We start from the raw sequence: 21969 nt of genomic DNA, 5'->3' as shown, positions 1-21969 counted from the left end.
GGTTAGGGACTTTGCACAAAAGGTCTGGAAGGGGTTCCCTAGATACACCCTGCTGGAGCGACTGCTGCTTCCGGATGTGGAAGTAATAATTGGGGATATATAAAAGTAGTTGGGGGCGCAGGGCGAGCGGGTGGTGAAGATCAAGGAGAAATGGGAAGCGAAGTTGGGAATGGAGATTATTTGGGGGGGTATGGAGTGAGGCACTGCGAAGGTTAAACGGGACCTCCTCTTGTGCAAGGATGAGCCTGATACAGTTTAAGGTGATGCAAAGAGTGCATATGACTCGGGTGAGAATGAGTGGGTTCTTTCAGAGGGTAGTAGATGAGTGCGAGAGGTGTGGGTGGGGGCCAGCGAATCATGCACACATGTTTTGGGGTTGTGAAAAATTGGGAAGATTGTGGGAGGGAGTGTTCGCGGTCTTAGCCAGGATAGTGGAGGGGGGAGTGGACACAGACCGTTTGGTGGTGATATTTGGGGAAGCTCCGGAGCTCATGGAGAGGAGGAAGGCCGATGTCTTGGCCTTCGCCTCTCTGATTGCACGGCGACAATTTTGCTGGAGTGGCAGTCGGCACCGCCACCGGGGGTAGCAGCATGGTTGCTTGACCTGTATGACTTGCTGCGGTTGTGAATCTATACATGGGTATGAAACAAATTTACATTTAGATTACACATGCGAAATCGATCAAGTTCGGAGATTAAACAGCTGAACATTTAATATCAAGAACTTAAAAGGTCCTTTATTTCGGTTAGTTGTCTAACCTAACAAAAGATAAAACAAGGATTGGGATTCTGGACAAAAGTTCTCTGATATTGACAATACAGATTTACTCTATTTAAAACAAACAACAAATAAAATCCCATTTTTGTCATACAACCTGTCGCTTATAAAGCCAGAGTACATCATCCTACCGAGTAATGCCATACCATTTCCAGAGAAAACACAGCTCTGGGTCTGCTGGAGTAGGATTTGACAGAAGGACTAATCTGTAAAGAACCATGGGAAATCTCACTAGGTGCCTTTACAATGAAAATCAAAGATAACTTTTCAAAAGCAGAGCCCATGACAACCCCAACATTCAATTTCCACGTTAAAAATTTTAAATGCTTTGTTGTATGCATTATACTCCAGGTAATATAGCTCATACAAATGTGCAATACTACATTAATAATACAGCATGGATGTGGTCACTCAATACACCAGGTTTGTTGGTCCCTCATTACTTTAGTCAACTTTCATAGATAAAATTCATCTGTAGTTTTCTCAAGCTTCACACCTGTATGGTGCTCAACTTCCAAGATAAAAGCGTCTCGTGACAGTACAATTTTATTTTTAAAGAAATCCAGCTACCACTAAAATTGATGGGAGAGTTCATAATTTCCAGCTATATTTATAGTCATTCATTTCTAGATGCTTCATAGAGGATTTTCCAAAGGTTGGCTGCTGCATCAGTTGATTCAAGGTTTCAGGGTGTAGACCACTATTAGACAGCTCGTCTGAAGGTAGGTCCTGTTAAAATGAAGAGAGATCAGAACATCCTTAACAGTTTGATTACAGCACATGAATAGCAAAGAATTGGAAATACTGCCTGGTATGAAAGCACCGTTAGCAGGTGTATGCCATTTGTGAATCAACTGAACACATTGTAGTGTAAGACACAACATTCACTGTATGCATTATCAGGAAAAAAAAACACTTGGCAAATAATTATTTTTAATCTACCAGTTGGAAACCGGAATTGAACTTTTTAAAATCAGAAACTAAAGGTGACTTGAGCTTGCAGCCAAAAATGGCCGCCCAATTTATATAACCGTACATTCTATCCATCCTCTCCAACCTACCTTGCAAGCTTTCAAATCCTATTTGCTGACCATGACCACGCAGGGACACCTTTGCTGCAGACAGAGACTTCTTAAAGGAAATCAACTCAACACTACTGTCTCCAGGATAGCCAAATCAGCTGGCAACATATTTAATTTACATCATCAGCAAGGGAAACTATTTCTCTGGACTCTTAATCTACCGTTTGCCACTCTATAATCTGTTTTGTATGCAATTATGTATGTGTTGCTGCAATTATACAGGACCTTGGTGAGGCCACACCTATTGTGTGCAGTTTTGGTCTCCTTCTCTGAGGATGTTCTTGCTCTCGAGGGAGTGCAGTGAAGGTTTACCTGACTGATTGCAGGGATGGCGGGACTGTCATACGAGGAGATTGACTAGGTTGGGATTGTTCCCGCTGGAGTTCAGAAGAATGAGGGGGGATCTCATACAGACTTCTAAAATTTTAACGGGACTAGACAGGGTAGATGCAGGGAAGATGTTACCAATGATGGGTGTATCCAGAACCAGCAGTCACAGTATGAGGATTCAGGGTAAACCATTTCGGACAGATATAAGGAGACATTTCTTCACACAAAGAGTGGTGAGTCTGTGGTATTCATTACCACAGGAAGTAGTCGATGCTAAAACATTGAATATATTCAAGAGGCGGCTAGATGTAGTACTTGGGGAGAATGGGAACAAAGGCTATGGGGAGAAAGCAGGATTAGGCTATTGAGTTGGATGATCAGCCATGATTGTGAATGGCGGAGCAGGCTCGAAGGGTCAAAAGGCCTCCTCCTGCCCCATTTCTTCTATGTATGTAAGAGAAAGCCAGAGCGTGTTTTATTATTTTGTTGACCTCAAGAAGACCTGTGTCATTGATTATTTTATAATCATAGCATCTGAACAATTAAAACAAAACACTCATTGAACTGGTATTTATATCCTTTACACAAAAATCCCAAATCACAGTCACATGAGTGGGAAAAGCAGGGAGCCACTCTATCTCTTCACTTGATCGTAACAGCAAACATTCCCAGAGAATGGCAGACATTGTGATAAATCATTAATTGCACCCTTTTACTAAATCCAGGGCTCAGTTAATGCTTTTTACTGCTTCCCCCACTATACTTGCTCGTTTCTTCTGATTAAAAGCAGCACTGTGGCTACCTTACTGTAGCATTTATTATTAAATGGTGGCTTCAGACACTAGGCCATTCAACCTGATATTGCTGCTTGCAGGAGTTTCTTAGAGCAGCATTTTTTAGAGCCAACCAGAGAGCAAGCTATTCTGCAGATTACCAGAGGCAGGATTCATAAATGAGTTCATAGCAAAAGAGCTCCTGCATAACAGTGATCATACCATGAGTGAGTTTTGTATTCAGTTTGAGGGAGAGAAGAGTGGGTCTGAGATTAGTGCTTTAAACTTAAATAAAGGTATGAGGAGAGAGCTGTACAAAATGCAGCAGCCAATTTAAGATCCAAACAGCAATGAGATACCGACCAGATAAACCATTTTTTAAATAAGTATATTTTTTATTGGGTTCGTAATTTTATTTAAAAAAAACAAATATCGCAACAAAGCAAAACAAAACAAAAGGTCACCAATGCAGGATATAATCAACAACACAAAAAAACATCATGCCCATCACAGAAAGGAAAATTCACGAGCACACCAGCACTAAGGGGGAATTACATTTGTACCCCACAATGCAATCCAATCGCCATCCAGGCCCAGGTAAGAGCAGACATCAATTATATGACTACAAAATAGAGGACCAGCAGCAACAGGCTCAATTTATTCTCAGACACACGGACGGGATTCTCTGATCACTGTGACGAAATCGCGCTGGGCGGGGGGGGCGGCGGAGAATGGGGCCTCAGACCCACGATCGGGTCCGACGCCGATACGCGATTCTCCAGCCAAGAGGCCCCCGCGGCGATTCTCTGCAGTTGACCAGCCGAGTTCCCGCTGAGTTCCACCAGCATGTTTCCCGTATGGTTTCACCTGGTGGGAGCTCAGACTCGTGGCTGCCTTAGTGGGGGTGGGTGGGGGGGGGGGGGGGGGGGAGACTCCGGAGGTGGGGGGCCCTCCACGACGGCCAGGCTCGCAATTGGGGGGTACCGATAGGCAGGCGTGCACGATCGGAGGAGGGGGGGCCTATCTTCCTTTGCATCGGCCCGCTGTGCGGCGCCGCCATGTTGCGCATGCACAGACCCGCGACCTGAAGTGCAGGACCCTGTATCGGCACCAGGAGCTGCGCAGCGCACACCGGGGCCCTGCTACCCCTCTTGAAATCGGAGAATCACTCCGGACTTTTTGAAAAAAATCTGGAGTGATTCGCGCCCGTTTTCCGGCAGACGTGGAAACATAGCCCCATTTTCGGAGAATCCCGGCCAGGGTCTTACATAGAAAAATAAGAAAAAAAATGAACACCAGAACTGCCAGAGCGAACCTACCAGATTCCAGATCCATAACTTCGGTGCCCTTGGGGGGGGGGCCGAGGGGGGGGCGGGGCCGCGGGGCGAGAGCGAGAGGGGGGCGAGAGGGGGGCGGGGCCGAGGGGGGCGGGGCGGGCGGACCCGAGGGGGGGGGGGGGCGGACGGGGGGACGGACCCGAGGCGGGGGGGGGGGGGGGGAGCGGACCGAGCGGGCGAGCGGACCGAGGGGGGGGGGCCCGCCCTGGGGGAGTGCGGCCACACTGGGGGAGTGCGGCCACCGCGCATGCGCTGGTTGGCGCCGGCCCAACTGCGCATGCGCGGGACCCGAGTCTGGCGCCCCCTAGCACATGGCGCCCCTGGCAACAGCCCGAGTTGCCGGTGCCTTGAGCCGGCCCTGCCAGGGCAAGACACTACTTCCACCTACGTGAGAGGGAAAAGATAAACACTCTGGCTTTAGCCAAGAATGGACGCCAGGCCAGAGGGCGAAGAACCATCAAGATACCCACAAAATGGACATACTGCGAGGGAGGGCCGGTGATCCAGGGTCAACACCATGCTCACCTAGATGAAACCCCCCCCCCCCCCAGGGAGAGGACCCCCAACCATATCACAAAAGCCTCTGCCGTACAAAGGATACAGTGTCGACCTCATCCCCCGTCAACCACTGAAACCATTTCCACTATGGCGTGCTCCAAAAAACAGAATAGATACTCAATTAATTCCAACACTGCCAAAGAGAGACCTAATCTCGGAGAAAAGACAAACTCGACCCGAAGCAAGAGCCAAACAGTACACGGTATAGCAACACACCCAACCCCCAAGTTCTGGTCAAAGAACACCCCTTTCCCTCCACTACAAGGGTTTATTACACATTATAAGACCAAACAGGGGCAGCACATGGCGCAGTGGTTAGCACTGGGACAATGGCGCTGATGACCCGGGTTTGAATCCCAGCCTTGGGTCACTCTCCGTGTGGAGTTTGCACATTCTCCCCGTGTCTGCCTGGCTTTCATCCCCTCAACCCAAAAATGTGCAGGTTAGGTGGATTGGCCATGCTAAATTGCCCCTTTATTGGAAAAAAAAAATTGGGCACCAAAAGAAAAAAATTAATTGGGCACTCAATTTATTAAAATTTAAAAAAAAAAGAACACCAAATACATTTAGGATACAAACTGCGCACAAATCCCACATTCGACATTCACCTTGTGGAACTGAAAACAGGTTGAGAAAATACACATAGGCCAGGAACAGAAACTGTCTCATGAGACTCTAGCTGAAATCGATACTGGCCATCTGCAAAAGCTCCCAAGTCAAGGCATAAACCTGTTATTTTGTTATGTGGACTTTGTGACTACCCACTCCAGGTCTATGACTATGTAACAAACTTCCAGACACAAGTGATCAACTTTGCAGCAGGACGAAGAACAGACAAAAGAAGCCATCAGACTCTCAATAGCTGATGGCTGTTCACACAAGGGGAGTTTCAGAGATAATGGGTCTTGATTGAACCACCATGGATAAACAGGACTATCCTTTCTTTCCCATTAACCAGTTGGGGTTAGGCTAGGACAATGGCGAGTGGTGGGCGTGCGTATACATGAAATGAAAATATGGCTCAATCCAAGCTTCCCAGTATAAAAGAAAGGAACATCGAACAGATCTTGAACGATAACCTGGGAGTTCCCCAGGCACAACCATCTCAAGAAGAAAGGACCCTGGGTTTCGAACTCAGGCAAGACATTAACATCGAGTAATCGTAGCCTGCCAGCCTCCTTTACTAAGTGCGGGTAAAACCCAAAGCTTAGCAGTGAGTCTGAGTCATATTTTTTTGAGTAATAGAATTGTGAATAAAATTGCGTTAAACTGTGAACCTGTTTTGTCCCTTGACCATCTTGCAAATAAGAGTACCCAAGTAAAACTTTAGAGTAAGTAAACTGATCGAGGTTTTAAAGGTACAACAGCCTCAACATAATAAGAACTTGCTAAATCAGGATTACCAAGGGTACAGGCCATCATACCCGTACATATTTCCCTGGAAGGAAATAAAAAGACTATATCAAGCTATTAACAACATGATCAATAGGAAGCACTGTCCAGGATAACAACTGAGTTGCAGGGCAGTCCTCAGGATGAATACTCCATCACGGACACATGAAGAAAGCACTCCAAGGGGCCCCTCCAGAGCGGTCCAGGCACCTGAACCGCATCTTCAGGATGCTAAAGTAACGCTTGATCACTCCCCTGGTCTCAGCATGGGAATCATTGTAGCGGGTCTCCACGTCTGTCTGTGGCCTCTGGATAGGTGTCATCAGCCACGGCTGCAGCAGATAACCTGTCACCCAAGAGTCACACTACCAGCCGGAGGTGCTCCTTGAAGAAGTCGGGAATCGTTGAGTATGCCAGGATGAAGGCGTCGTGCACATTGCCTGGGTATAGCGCGCAGACGTGCATGATACACACCTGATGGTCACATAGCAGCTGCACATTCAAAGAGTGGAACCCCTTTCTGTTTGGTTAGAGCAGCTGGTCATCTGCAGGAGCTCACAGGGTGACATGTATCCCGATGGCACAGATGCAGCTGTGCACTGAGCTCTCCGAGATCCCCGACAAGACCCCACTTGGCGCCTGGAAGGAATCCGTGGCGTAAACATTCAGGGCTACCGTCAACTTAACGGCCACAGGGTGCGGGTGTCCTCCCCCATTCCCTTGTAGTGCCAGGTTCGCCATGATCTGGCAGATTTGTCGTACTGTCCCCCTGCTCAGCCGGAGTCTTCGACGGCATGCCTGGACTGGCAGGTCCCTGAATGACCGGCACTGCCGGTACACAAGGGGCCTCATTCGGTGCCTCCTTTGCACCTCCTCCTAATCGGCCTGTTGGGCGGCTGGCTTTCCATCCTTAATGGCTGCCTCCTGTTCAGCTGCAGTTCGCTCCGCTGCTGCAGCTTCCTCGAGCAGCTCCAACAGTGCATCCTCCAAGGCCCGTGTCTCCAACTAAGAGGAAGGCCACCATTGATGGTTGAATTCCAATATCCATTGTCTGTAGGGGGGGTCGAAAGGCAGACAAGTGAGCATCGTGCGAACCCCTGCGACCAACCAGGTCCGCCAGGCTAGATGGTGGCCCTGGTTTGCACTGCTGGCTATGCCCCCGCATGCCACCACCTCCCCCCTCGCACCCCTGGCCAGAATTGTGGGGGCCTCTGGCATCTGATCCTGCTGCCAGAGGTACCGTCAGGGCACTGTCCTTGTCAGTGGTACAATTCGTGGCCACCGCCCGGCGCCCTCCTGTAGGTGATACTCTAGACGTTGCACTTGGTCTGGTTGTGTGATGCTGGTTGGGGGTGGGTGGTGGTGTGAGGGAACCCAGACAGCCGGTGTCACTGCAGAACCAAGGCCAAGATAGGTGGTCAGTGGGGTGCACAGCAAGATGCTGCCTACAGGCCGCAGAAATGGCGGTCCGTGACTGGGCACCATCCCAGTCCCATGGGGGCCACCCCGGCCCCATATCCCCCACCCCAGCGAGTGTCCAGTCCAGCAGCCCACGGTTACGCCTCTCCATGTCCTACCTCCTTTCTCCCTCCCTCATTAGCCAAGTCATCAGATTCATGATTTTTAAAAGGACAAGTGAACTTTGCCGTCGGGAATTCGCCTCAGTGGAGTTAGCGAATCACGGAGGCCCTGAACAATACCGGGTCAGGCTCATTAATGATATGCCAATGGCGTTTACTGTGTTCTAGAACGTATTGAGGCAATGGAGTGAAACCGGCACCCGCCATGATTTCAGTGTCAGATCCAATTCTCCTCCTGATTGTGTTTTCCAATTCTGACAGAGAATCCTGCCGATGATATATTGTGCTCCATTGAATCGGATGGGATGTGCCCATCCTCCAAATCAAGATCCCTGAAACATGGTGCCCAATTCTCAAACTTACTTGGGGTTTCTTCCACCACCTTGCATCAAGGACCAGGTTCAGCAGTGTACTCCTCCTGGTCCCTGGTCCTCTCTCTCTTCCGAATCAGTGCAGAGGCAGGAGCAGTACTCTCTCTCTTACAAGAACCCCTCAGCCCCCATAAAATTACCCCGCAACTCTTGGAATTGAGCCCTGAGAACCTGGATTTGCAGTCAGAGCAACATCTGTGTTGGTAGCCATGATCCGTCGATGCACACAGAACCGCCAAGGCGGGTGCCCACTCAATAGCAACTGCACCACTGAAAGGGGGGCCCCACCGCAGCTGCCACAAACAAATGAGGTTTAAAGTATTTTATCTCAGCTCTTTCAAGTTCACACCGGCCAAATACTTCTCAGGACATAACATAAGCTATGCATACCAAGAAAAACAAATACAAAATCTGCACTAGGATAAAAAGACGGATAAAAAGATGAATAGAGCCGCAGCTCTCAAAAACGCAATCACTCCTGCGTTCACACTATGTGGCCCCCCCCACCCCCCCACTAGATATATTCTCAGTTATATCATTTGAGGAATAAATATTAACCAGGACGTGGTTGCACTTTCTCAAAATGGCACCGTGAAGCTGAGAACACAAATGTTACACGGTTTTGTGAAGGGTAGGTCATGTCTCACAAACCTTATTGAGTTTTTTGAGAAGGTGACCAAACAGGTGGATCAGGGTAAAGCTGTTGATGTGGTGTATATGGATTTCAGTAAGGCGTTTGATAAGGTTCCCCACGGTAGGCTATTGCAGAAAATAAGGAAGTATGGAATTGAAGGTGATTTAGCGGTTTGGATCAGTAATTGGCTAGCTGAAAGAAGACAGAGGGTGGTGGTTGATGGCAAATGTTCATCCTGGAGTTCAGTTACTAGTGGTGTACCGCAAGGATCTGTTTTGGGGCCACTGCTGTTTGTAATTTTTATAAATGACCTGGAAGAGGGTGTAGAAGGATGGGTTAGTAAATTTGCAGATGACACGAAGGTCGGTGGAGTTGTGGATAGTGCTGAAGGATGTTATAGGATACAGAGGGACATAGATAAGCTGCAGAGCTGGGCTGAGAGGTGGCAGATGGAGTTTAATGCGGAAAAGTGTGAGGTGGTTCACTTTGGAAGGAGTAACAGGAATGCAGAGTACTGGGCTAATGGCAAGATTCTTGGTAGTGTAGATGAACAGAGAGATCTCGGCATCCAGGTACATAAATCCTTGAAAGTTGCCACCCAGGTTAATAGGGCTGTTAAGAAGGCATATGGTGTGCTAGCCTTTATAAGCAGGGGGATTGAGTTTCGGAACCACAGGGTCATGCTGCAGCTGTACATAACTCTGGTGCGGCCACACCTGGAGTACTGCATGCAGTTCTGGTCACCACATTATAGGAAGGATGTGGAAGCTTTGGAAAGGGTTCAGAGGAGATTTACTAGGATGTTGCCTGGTATGGAGGGAAGGTCTTACGAGGAAAGGCTCAGGGAATTGAGGTTGTTTTCGTTAGAGAGGAGAAGGCTGAGAGGTGACTTAATAGAGACATATAAGATAGTCAGAGGGTTAGATAGGGTGGACAGTGAGAGTCTTTTTCCTCGGATGGTGATGACCAACACGAGGGGACATAGCTTTAAATTGAGGGGTGAGAGATATAGGACAGATGTCAGAGGCAGTTTCTTTACTCAGAGAGTAGTAGGGGTGTGGAACGCCCTGCCTGCAACAGTAGTAGACTCGCCAACTTTAAGGGCATTTAAGTGGTCACTGGATAGACATATGGATGAAAATGGAATAGTGTAGGTCAGATAGGCTTCAGATGGTTTCACAGGTCGGCGCAACATCGAGGGCCGAAGGGCCCGTACTGCGCTGTAGTGTTCTATGTTCTATGTTAGTTTAAAACATGTCACCCAAAAGACAATACAACCAACACAGGAATTAGGAGCAGGCCATTCGGTCCTCAAGCCATTGTTTGATAAGATCATGGCATTCTGGGTGTGGTCTGAACTCCACTTTCCTGCGTGCCCCATATAATCCTTGACTGGGCGTCACAGTGGTTAGCACTGCTGCCTCACAGCACCAGGGACCCCGGTTCAATTCCAGCCTTGGGTGGCTATCTGTATAGAGTTTGCACTTTCTCCCTGTATCTGCGTGGGTTTCCTCTGGGTGCTCCGGTTTTCTCTCACAGCTCAAAGATGTGTAGGTTAGGTGGATTGGCCATGATCAATTGCCCCTTAATGCCCAAAGATGTGCAAGTTAGGGTGGTTAGGTTAGATAGAGCTGGGAGTGGGCCTAGGTAGGGTGCTCTTTCAGAGGGTTGGCGCAGATTTGATGGGTCAAAGGGCCTCTTTCTGCACTGTAGGGATTCTATGATTGTTCTCTTCAACGGATTTCTTTGTCTATCAAAATCTATCTAACTCAGCATTGAAAATATTTAATAACACAGCCTCCATGGCTCTCTGGGGAAGAAAATTAAATAGACTAATGACCCCAAGAGAAAATAAATCTCCACATCTCCATCTGAAATGGGATATCCCTAATTTTTAGGCTGTGTCCCCTTGGTCTAGTCTGTTCCACAAGGGAAACACCCTCTCAGCATCTACCCCATCAAGTCCCCTTAGGATCTTGCATACTTCAAGAAGATAGCCTCCCATTCTTTTAAACTCTAATGGGTATAGGCAATTCATAAGCTAACTCTCATCCCAGGAATCGGTTGAGTGAATTTCTCGAACTGCTTCTAAAGCAATAATATCCTTTCTTAAATAAAGGAGATTAAAACTGTACACATTACTCCATATGTAGTCTTGCTAAGGCCCTAGGGTAGCAATCTAAATATTGCCACAGAGTTTTAGCTTAGATTTTGTTCTTAAATCTACAACATTCCAATTCACATGCTTGGGTACTGTGTCAGGACTAACTGGTCAGCTCAATACCACTCAAATATCAATTGTGAAGTGTTATAATAACCATATATTTATCTTTGAGATACTGTCTGCTTAAATAGCTTCAGAAACCCGTCCATTCAGAAAAAGGGAAAATTATTATTTTTTCAAAAGCTACAGGTTCTTTAAAGATAAAAAATTACTAGTTCTTACCTTGTTTTCATGATGCTCCATTTTGAGAGCTACATTAAACACAGAAGTTGGTTCATGTGTGAGAAGGCTGGCCGTGAATCTTCCTTTCTGCGCAGATTTCAGCATCAGTGTCAGGGAGTGCAGGGAGTGAGGCATTATGGGACCAGTGATCTCAAGGCTGTGGGACTCTATCATCCCAGAATGATCCTGTGTCCTAACATTAATGTTTCGGGCCTGAATAAATAATACAAAATTAAGTGTACAAAAATATTCACTTTTCCCCAACTAGGAATGAGTCATAGAGGCTGAAAAGCATATTTCACCAAGAAAAATACAGGGCAAGAAATTGGACTCATTAGCACTGTGTTTTGACTGTTGCTCCCCACAAGAACTCAAAATGGCACGCTTATGGCAAAAATCACGCTGGATGCTACCTTAGTACAGGCAGTCAAATGGTGAACTTTGATCGTAAGTATGCAGAGCAGATAGATCACAAAATCAATCAACACAGAATTGTTGATTTGCCAGTAGCTGATGCATTCAGGAGCTGAACACTTCAGCCAATGCCTACTCAAAATCATAAACCTGAAGGAAGGAACTTACAACCATCACCTTTCCCCAAAAGCACTACATTAGAGGAATAAATTACTTCTGGTTACTTGCTGGTCGACTTCTACTGATTTACTACAATTCTACAAGTGTTTCAAGTTCCAAAGGTCAACAGGACATGGTGAGGCCAGACTTTTTACTTCAGGAGCTTCAAAGCTCCTGCACAAACGTCAGGAAGACTTGGTTGGGCAAGTAGGAATTTCCCTTGCAGTACAGCATGATTTATACAGCATGCTTTATATACCAAGTGTAGGAGATTGCTGGAGGAGGAAGAGGAGGGCCCACAGCGGGAAGCCATATCCACCAAGGCGTGGTATGGGAGCAATTCTACCTGAACTTCAGTAAGGAACAGTGTGCGAGACACTGGCTTCAATAAGGATGTTCTCACAGAAATACTTTCTGCTGCAGCTTCAGAGCAAGGCAAGTGCGGCATTGCCAATGACTGAGAAGGTGACCATAGTGATGAATTTTGTGTCTGGCTCCTTCTGGGCTGAAGTTATTTGCAGTCACTTATTTCCACACACTTGCAGTTTGCCATCCATTGCTGTGCAAGGGTGTTCACTGGAGCTCTCTATTCAAAGAGTGCTAACTTCATTTTCATTCTCCCTTGTCAGAGACAAGCAGATGGAATGAGCGTATGGCGTTGGTAGGATTGCAGCTTTTTCCATGGTGCAGGGTGCCACTGACTACACGCAAACCACTTAGAGGGTGCTGCACGTCATTGCAAGTTAATTGAGCATTGCAACACCTTGTCCTGTTCCGAGGCAATCCAATTTTTAAAAATGTATTCTTTCATGGGATGTGGGTGCCACAGGCAAGGCCAGTATTTGTGGTCGGTCTCTAATTATCTGAATGATTTCATAGAACCCATACAATGCATGAGGTCGCCATTTGGCCCATTAGGTCTTAACTGACTCTCCCTTGGCCCAGTACCCAGCCCTATCCCTGTAATCCCACCTAACCTGCACATCTTTGGACACTGAGGGGCAATTTAGCATGGCCAATTCACCTAATATGCAATAATGGGAGGAAACTGAAGAACCTGGAGGAAACCCATGCAGACACTGGGAGAATGTGCAAACTTGACAGTCACCCACCCTTGGTCAGAATCAAACCTGGGTCCCTGGTGCTATGATGCAGCACTGCTAACCACTTTAATTCCAGATTTATAACTGAATTTAAATTTAACCAGCTGCCATGGTGGGATTTGAACCCATGTCATCAGCCCATTAGCCAGGCCTCTATATTGCTAGGCCAGTGACACTATCACTGCGCCACTGGCTCCCCCATTTAGCACCAAAGTCTGATTTCATCCTAGGCTTCCAGATTGCTTCTAGCTAAGAGATGTTGTTATCTTACACCATATTAAAATCAACAAGTTATCTCATGAAGACTAAATCATATTCTTCCAGAAGCTGAATGATCGATTCCATAGGTAAAGGTAGGACTTTTGTTGGCAGCCATGGAGTGAGTGGTCACACTCAGGGCAGCTCCGGCTCGAAGGCATTGGTTTGGCCACTTTATACCCGTTAGCAGGTTAGTTCCGGCAGAAAAGCGGTGCAAAAGAGGTTCTCCCAAGATTGGTACGTCTACAGGCTCCCAGACCCGGCAAGTTAGTTAAAGGCCTGGTTTAAGGGGTTGGAGGGGACCAGTGGCACATCAATAATTTTGTGAATGGTGGAGGAGGAAGGGTCGCCGTCAGTGGGAAATACCCAGATGGAGCAATTGATGGCCTTCATCAAGGAAGGATTTCACCACCAAAGGAAGGAGATGCACGGCGACTGGTTGAAGGCTACTGAGAGAGCAGCAGCACCTCTGCGAGGATCGCTGGTCTGGGTGGAGAGTGTTTCCAGGCTCAAGGGGCGACGATACGCGAGGTAGATAAGGTGGTGTCAGACCAGGGCGATCAGATTGTGTCTTTGGAGGCGGGTGTGGGGATCCATACAAATCGCTGTGGGTGACGGTGGAAGAGCAGAACAGTTCCAGGCGGCAGAACTTTAGAATTGTGGATCTGCCAGTGGAAGGCATGAGCGCCACGAAGTACATGTCGAGGATGCTGGCCGGGCTGGTGGAGGAAAAGGTGCTAGACAAGGCCCCAGAGGTGGACTGGGCCCACAGGCCCCGGAGGCAGAAACTGAGATCAGAGTGCCGCCGCAAGCGCTGATTGTGCGGTTGCAAAGTTCATGATGAAGGAGATGATTCTGAGGTGGGCCAGGACGAAGCGAGATTGCAACATGTCAGAGTTGGAGGCTGCGCATAGTCAAGGGCGGAGAGTGGTACCATCTTGGATGGGCCCGGTTCAGGTCGGTATTAAGTGAGGTAGAACAGGTGGGGGAAGATGACAGATGGGAATGGAGGCATAAGCCTCTGGTAAGAGTCGTGACGTGGAACGTCCGGAGGCTAAAATGGGCCGGTTAAGACGTCTCGGGTTTTTGCGCACTTGAGGAGTTTGAAAGTGGAAGTGATTTTTCTGCTGGAGACCGATCTCCAGGTGAAGGATCAGATTATGCTGAGGAAGGGTTGGGTGGGACAAGTATTTCACTCGGGGTTTGATTCGAAGTTGCGCGAGGGAACAGGGACGGGACCATTTTGTTGAACAAAAGGCAGGGTTTTTGGGGCCAACGAACTGCGGGACCCAGGAGGAAAATATACGATAGTGAGTGGGGTGCAGGAGGGGACGCCGGGGTGCTAGTAAATGTATATGTGTTCAATTGGGATGACGCAGGAATCGTGAAGGAGTTAGTGAGTACTCCTTCTTCTCACACGTGTACAAGGTGTACTCTAGAATTGATTTCTCTGTGGAGAGTCAGGCGGTGCTGATGGGGGGGACAGAGTATGTGGGAATTGTGATATCTGATCATGCGCTGCGTTGGCTGAAGGCGAGGCTTAGGTCGGGGCAGGTGCAGAGGGCGGGATGGAGGCTAGATGCAGGTCTCTTGGCAGATAAAAGGTTTTGAAAAGCTGAGGCTGGTGATTTGGGATTACATGGAGCTTAATCAGAATGGGAAAGTATCAGCGACCACATTCTGGGAGGCGTTGGTTCCAGGGGAAATTATCCTGTTCAAGGCGCTCAGGGACAGGAGGAGGAGGGAGGAGCATGAACAGCTGCTGGACAGGATAGTTGAGGTGGACAGGAGATATTCAGGGGCTCCCATTAAGAAATTGTTGGTAGAGAGAAATAGGTTGCAGGGGCTGTCTGATAGACTGATGACATGAAAGGCAGTGGGATAGTCACGAGGGGGGTGCAGTACGACATATCATATCATAGAATTTACAGTGCAGAAGGCGGAGAGAAGGCGAGCAACATGCTGGCCCACCAGCTGCAGAGGCAAGGGACCTCTAGAAAATTCGAAGGGTGCAGACAGAGAAGAGGGAGCTGCTGTCGGAGCCGGGGAGGATAAACAAGGTGTTCAGGGGGTGTTATGGACGTTTTACAGGGCCGAGCCAAGTGGAGAGAAAGGGTACATGGGGCGTGTTTTGGACAGGTTAGAGCTCCCAAAGTTGGAGGAAGAGAAGAGGCAGGCATTGGAGGAGCCGCTGGGGCTGTGGAGGGTGATAGATAGTATGATAGTATCAGGGGAATGCAGTTGGGGAAGGCCCCTTGGCCGGAGGGCTTTCCGGCGGAGGTTTATAAGGATTTGTGGTAGAGATGGCACCTCATTTGTTAGGGATGTTTACATAGAATTTACAGTGCTGAAGTTGGCCACTCAGCCCACCTGCACCGGAAAGAGCACCTACTTAAGCCACCGCCTCCACCCTATCCCCGTAACCCCACCTAAACCTTTGTGGACACTAAGGGCAATTTAGCATGTCCAATCCACCTAAACTACACATCTTTGGACTGTGGGAGGAAAACGGAGCACCCGGAGGAAATCCACGCAGCCATGAGGAGGACGTGCAGACTCCGCAGACAGTGACCCAAGCTGGGAATCGAACCTGGGACCCTGAAACTGTGAAATAACTGTGCTAACCACTGTTCTGCCATGCCGTTCAGTTAAGTAAGGCATTGAAGAAGGGGGAGTTGTCAGACACTGGCACAGGCGTTGATTACACTGATCCAGAAGAAGGGGAAGGATGCACTGGAGTGTGGGTCTTTAGGCCCGTTTCGTTGTTGAATATGTGGGAGGCAGGTGCCAGAAGTTATTGTTTCCATGGGTGCGGAGGTGGCCGTTGAGCGGGTTAAGTGGAGGTACTTGTTTGAAATTATGGGAAGGTTTGGGCCCAAGTTTGGGCCATGGGTGTGGCTGTTATATGTGTCCCCGGTGGAAAGTGTATTCGGGACACAATCTAAGATAGTGGGGGTGTAGGTCAAGCTGGACCCTATGGTGGCGTTTTTGGGTATCGGAAGTGCTGGAGCTTCTCGAGGCAAAGTATAGAGAAATACAGCACAGAACAGGCCCTTCGGCCCACGATGTTGCGCCGAACCTTTGTCCTAGGTTAATCATAGAATTTTGGACAATTTGTCATGGCCAATCCACCGTTGCCTCTCAAATTGCCTAGCGAAGGATGCTACTAAATTGTAGGTCGGATATGCCGTCGGGGTGACAGCTTGGCTCGGAAACTTGTGTGACTTCCTCAGGTTGGAGAAGATTATGTTGAGTTGAGTGGGTCAGCGGAGGGCTTCAAGTTGCGATGGGGGTGTTCGTGATGCTGTTTGAGGAACTGTTCCGTCGTTTGGGGGTGAGGGGGAAAGAGATAAAAGGGGACAAACTGTAGACTGTGATTGTATGGAGTGTATATTTAATATTTTGCTGGTTTTACATGTTTGGAATAAAGTACCTTTAAAAAAAAGATATGTTAAAGGTATTCTTAATTAATTGCCCCAATCTGACACTTACTTTAGGATCCAGCTATGCCACCTAAAATCAGTGCTAACCACCCTCTGGAACTAGTTCTTTAACAGCTCTAGCAGGCAGATCTCCAGCTTCTGCTCAGCATCATCCTCCAGGTCATCAAATAAGAAAGCGTACATCAATCATAGGAACATTATTTACTCCAAGAACACCAGAGCTGGATTCTCAACGTCAAACACATAAATCAATACATTTTAAGGTGATGTGCTGATGTTTTAATGGAAAAAAGTTATTTGAACCTACCCACACACCTTACACACTCAAAGCCATTCCGCCCTAAGGATATTTATGTTGGATCCCAGATGGACAGAACTCCATCCCTCAGCTAGATTTCAGGTATTGCTCCAACCCCGCACTCAGCAATCCTGTCAAAACCATTTTATGTTTCCTGACAATGACTGACAAAGTAGTAACAACACAAAACATTAAAAACTTACACATTGTATCAGCTACAAAAAAAAACAATAATTAGGAATTTCAGCACATTAACAGCAAATCATGCTGGGCTATTTAGTTGGATTTTGACAATAAAGAATAATAAAAGAGAATGTTAACTTGCCTGGATATCTACTTGCCTGGATGAGTGCAGCTCCAACACTCAAGAAGCTCAACACCATACAGGACAAAGCAGCCCGCTTGGTTGCTTCTCCTTCCACAAATATTCAAACCCTCCACCACCAATAAATAGTGGCAGCTATGTGTACCATCTATAAGATGCACTGTAGTAACTGACCAAACCCACAAACATAACCATCTAGAAGGTGGTCACTTCACTGTCGCTGGTGCAAAATCCTGGAACTCCAACCCCAACAGCACAGTGGGTGTACCTACACCTTAAGGACTGCAGCGGTTGAAGAAGGCAACTCACCACCACCTTCTGAATGGTAACTAGGGATGGGCAGTAAATCCTAGCCTAACCAGTAACACCCACATCCCGTAAATGAATTAAAAAAATTAAATGTGAATTTTCAGATAGCTCTTTTATAAAGTTGTCACACAAAAATTGCAGCATTGAAGGGAATTTAGCTGCATGGATAGAGGGATTGCCTAGAACAAACAAAAAATAACAGTAAATGTGTGACTTTGTTCTTCAATTGACAGGATTGTAGGTGGTGCCATAGGATTTATTTTGATTAATTATTTGGACATAGATATCAAAGGACAGTACTGAAGATACATTTAGGGTGCAATTTTACTCTGTGGCCTGCATTGTGGCAACAGAAGTGCCCATTGGCGAGCAGCGGGATCTTCAACCCTGCCGCTGTCCAGGGGTTTTCATATTGTTCACACTCTCCGCCATTGAGGAATGGAAAATTCCACTCTTAATTTTGTGTAAATTGGGCTGCACAAAACACATAGAAGTGAAATAATACAGAAATTAAAAAAAAAACTGAAATAATCTAATAGGGCATATTATGATATTCTATGACACATCCCTAATTGAAAACACAATATTTCCATAATCTTGAGTCTTACCTTTAATGTCTGCATAGTAGCTCCTCTGAATGCAACTGGTGCCAAGAGAGTAGGTGGAAGTCCTGCCTGGGGTCCAGATCCAGCTACAATACTCTTATTGTTTATCAGGAAGTTTAACAAAGTGAATGTATGAAGGCCCTTCACCAGTACAGCTGATTCAGGTTTATGGTCCATTCGCACCACATTGTGTTCCTTACGACTGGATTTTAGCATGAAGGAAAACCAGGTATAACTCCTCTGTAGTGCAATCTTTAAGCAGAATTCTACAATTCATTTCAGTGGGAATTCGTAGCAATGTAAAAACTCCTTGTACAAGGTAGAGTATAAATGCTTTTGAATGAGGTCACTCAAAAAATACGATCTTTGCTTCTCCCCAAGTGAAACATGAAGACAATAAAAACAGACTATTGGAAATATTCTGTAGAATCTGTGGAGAGAAATAATGAATATTCCAAGTTTTTTTTTTTTAAATTTAGAGTACCCAATTATTTTTTCCAATTAAGGGGCAATTTAGCGTGGCCAATCCACCTATCCTGCACATCTTTTTTGGGTTGTGGGGGCGAAACCCACGCAGACACGGGGAGAATGTGCAAACTCCTCACGGACAGTGACCCAGGGCCGGGATTCGAACCCGGGTCCTCAGCGCCGTAGGCAGCAATGCTAACCACTGTGCCACCGTGCTGCCCCTGAATATTCCAAGTTGATAAATTTTCATCACAACTATTAAAGTTACAAAGGGGCAGGCATCCATCTATAATAATCGCTTATTGTCACAAGTAGGCTTCAATGAAGTTACCGTGAAAAGCCCTAGTCACCACATTCCGGCGCCTGTTCGGGGAGGCCAGTACGGGAATTGAACCCGTGCTGCCGCCTTGTTCTGCATTACAAGACAGCTGTTTAGCCCACTGTGCGAAACCAGCCCCTCTATTGCTTCTATTACTTGAAAAGGAGAAGGATCCGGTGGAGTGTAGGTTGTACAGGCCCATTTCTCTACTGAATGCGGTTGTTAAGACATTGGCGAAGGTGGTAGCGGTAAGGTTATAGGAATGCCATCCGAAGGTGGTGGGGGAAGGATCAGACACGGGTCGTCAAAGGCAGGCAGCTTTCGTCAAATGTGCGGCGGCTGCCGAATGTGGTACTCTCTCTGGCAGAAGGAAGGAAGCTGGAGGTCACATTAGAATCAGAGAAGGTGCTCGACAGAGTGGAGTGGAGTTATTTGTTTGCGGCGCTGAAGAGGTTTGCGATTGGGCCTAAGTTTGTGGCATGGGTGAAATTGTTATACAAAGATCAGACAGCATGTGGGCGGACTTATGGGAGGGGATAATGACGGGGGGGGGGGGGGGGGGGGGGCATAGGGTGTCTCTGATTTGCTGCTGTACATCTCGGCCCCGAGCTTGTCGATGGGGGATATAATGGGTTGCTAAGGAAATTGGAGTGTTTTCGGGGGATAAGTTACATTTAGGGAAAAATGAATGTTTTATAGAAATAGAAATAAAGAAATACAGCACAGAACAGGCCCTTCGGCCCACGATGTTGTGCCGAACTTTTGTCCTAGGTTAATCATAGATCATAGAATTTTGGACACTAAGGGCAATTTAGCATGGTCAATCCACCCAACCTGCACATCTTTGGACTGTGGGAGGAAACCGGAGCACCCAGAGGAAACCCACACACATACGGGGAGAATGTGCGGACACCACACAGACAGTGACCCAAGCCGAAATCGAACCTGGGACCCTGGAGCTGTGAAGCAATTGTGCTATGCACAATGCTACCGTGCTGCCCTTAAGAACAAATTAATCGACACTCCATTATTCTACCATAATCCATGTACCTATTCAATAGCCGTTTGAAGGTCCCTAACGTTTCCGACTCAACTACTTCCACAGGCAATGCATTCCATGCCCCCACTACTCTCTGGGTAATGAACCTACCTCTGACATCCCCCCTATATCTTCCTCCATTTACCTTAAATTTATTTCCCCTTGTAATGGTTTGTTCCACCTGGGGAAAATGTCTCTGACTGTCTACTCTATCTATTCCCCTGATCATCTTATAAACCTCTATCAAGTCGCCCCTCATCCTTCTCCGTTCTAATGAGAAAAGGCCTAGCACCCTCAACCTTTCCTCGTAAGACCTACTCTCCATTCCAGGCAGCATTCTGGTAAATCTCCTTTGCACCTTTTCCAAAGCTTCCACATCCTTCCTAAAATGAGGTGACCAGAACTGCACTGTTTTGTGGTGTCTTCTCCAGGTGCAGGAGTAGTGGATTGCCATTTTGGATAGTGACAACTCAATTGAGGTATTTGGGGGTGTAGGTGGCGTGGGACTGGGCCCTACTTCATGCTGAAGGGTAGGGTCATTTTGGCGATTTACACTAAGACCGGGGAGGAGGATAAGGTATCCATGGAAGGGATTAAGGCCAAGTGGGAGGAAGAGTTGGTGATGTTGTTGGAGGAGGGATTATGATGCGAAGTGCTATGAAGGGTCAATGCCTCAACCTCATCCATGAGGTGTGCAGGCAGCACTTAACAAAGGCGAGGATGAGCCAGTTGTTTGAGGGGGTGGAGGATAATTGTAAGCGGTGTGGGAGTGGCCCAGTGTAGAAACCAACTATTTTCGAATACACCTGATAGGTAGAAAATAGCTATTTAGCGTAAATGTTAAGCCTCAGCCTTTACATACCCATTTTACATTCACATCTCAGGCCATCTCAAAACATAGAGACACAAAACAGCATAATTCCATTATAGATTATTACTGAGCTAACAAATACATTTCTAAGACAGTTTGACACTATACTTGCGCTGTACCATTTATCAGATCAAGGACATAGCAACACCATAGTAATATGAAGGCACCATTGTTCACAATACAGATAACAGCTAAATCAGCAGAAGACCAGTTTAAGCTGGTCGTGATAACAGCACAGAATCGCATTCCATAACATGCACAAGTATTCAAACATGAAACATTTAAAACTAATGTTGCACATTGAAGATTGACAGCTAACCGTCAAATCAAACTCATTTGATTCTAACCCAAACCAATTAGGATTAAATAGGGGTGTAGACCGATGGCTAAAGACTGAAATTATTTTGTATAACCATCTTTATTCCGGAATCATCTATACTTTGATCTCAACTATTCGCTGTCTCTATACTTTCACTTTTCCACTCTAACTCTTGAAGTAAATGCAAGCTGTTTTGCCGTAAGCAAGACGACATTATTTTAAAGGTTAAATTGTGTACAAGTTGCTTCTCTTCAAGTCCTTTTTGCTATCCGGACATATTAGAGAATAAGATTTAAGTGACCCTCAATTATAATCAAATAGAGGCAATAAACGATTCTTATTTGCACCCGAGAAGTTTTAACTCAAATTTCTACTGAGTTTTAGTGTCGCAAGTGCCACTAGATCCGCATTGTAGATCTCTACACCCAGCCAATCAAGTCCATATGTTCTGGTCCTGCCCGAAATTGGAGAAATTGTGGGGGTCATTGTCAGCACCATGTCGGAGGTTCTACAGGTGGATTTAGAGCCGGGTCACCTGGAGCCCATATTCGGGCTGTCAGACCTGCCGGAGTCGCAGACGCAGATGTCTTAGCCTTTGCCTCGTTGATCGTTTTCAGGCGCCTTTTGTTGGGGTGGAGGTCAGCTTCTGCCCCCCGTACCTCAGTGTGGCTGGGGGATCTAATGGAGTTCCTGTATTTGGGGAAGGTGAAATTTGCTCTGAGAGGGGCAGATGAGGGGTTCCTGAAGAGATGGGGTTT

The 21969-nt window shown here is 47.0% G+C and overlaps 1 protein-coding gene across 1 annotated transcript in view; it reads right to left on the bottom strand.

Moving 5' to 3' along the window:
- Nucleotides 1–479: 479 nt before the first annotated feature.
- Nucleotides 480–21969, bottom strand: part of LOC119968811 (protein downstream neighbor of son homolog) — a 47876-nt gene continuing 26386 nt past the window's right edge. The window contains exons 8-10 of the mRNA XM_038801625.1: nucleotides 18199–18397; nucleotides 11282–11494; nucleotides 480–1507 (exon numbers count right to left, since the gene is read on the bottom strand). Of these exons, the coding sequence (XP_038657553.1) occupies nucleotides 1370–1507; nucleotides 11282–11494; nucleotides 18199–18397 (550 nt within the window). The 3' untranslated portion in view covers nucleotides 480–1369. The remainder of the gene's footprint in view (nucleotides 1508–11281; nucleotides 11495–18198; nucleotides 18398–21969) is intronic.

The sequence above is a fragment of the Scyliorhinus canicula genome, chromosome 7 (genome assembly GCF_902713615.1).
Source record: "Scyliorhinus canicula chromosome 7, sScyCan1.1, whole genome shotgun sequence".
Classification (NCBI taxonomy): domain Eukaryota; kingdom Metazoa; phylum Chordata; class Chondrichthyes; order Carcharhiniformes; family Scyliorhinidae; genus Scyliorhinus; species Scyliorhinus canicula.
The sequence above is the reverse complement of the archived record's forward strand: the minus strand, read 5'-3'. Positions and strand labels throughout refer to the sequence as shown.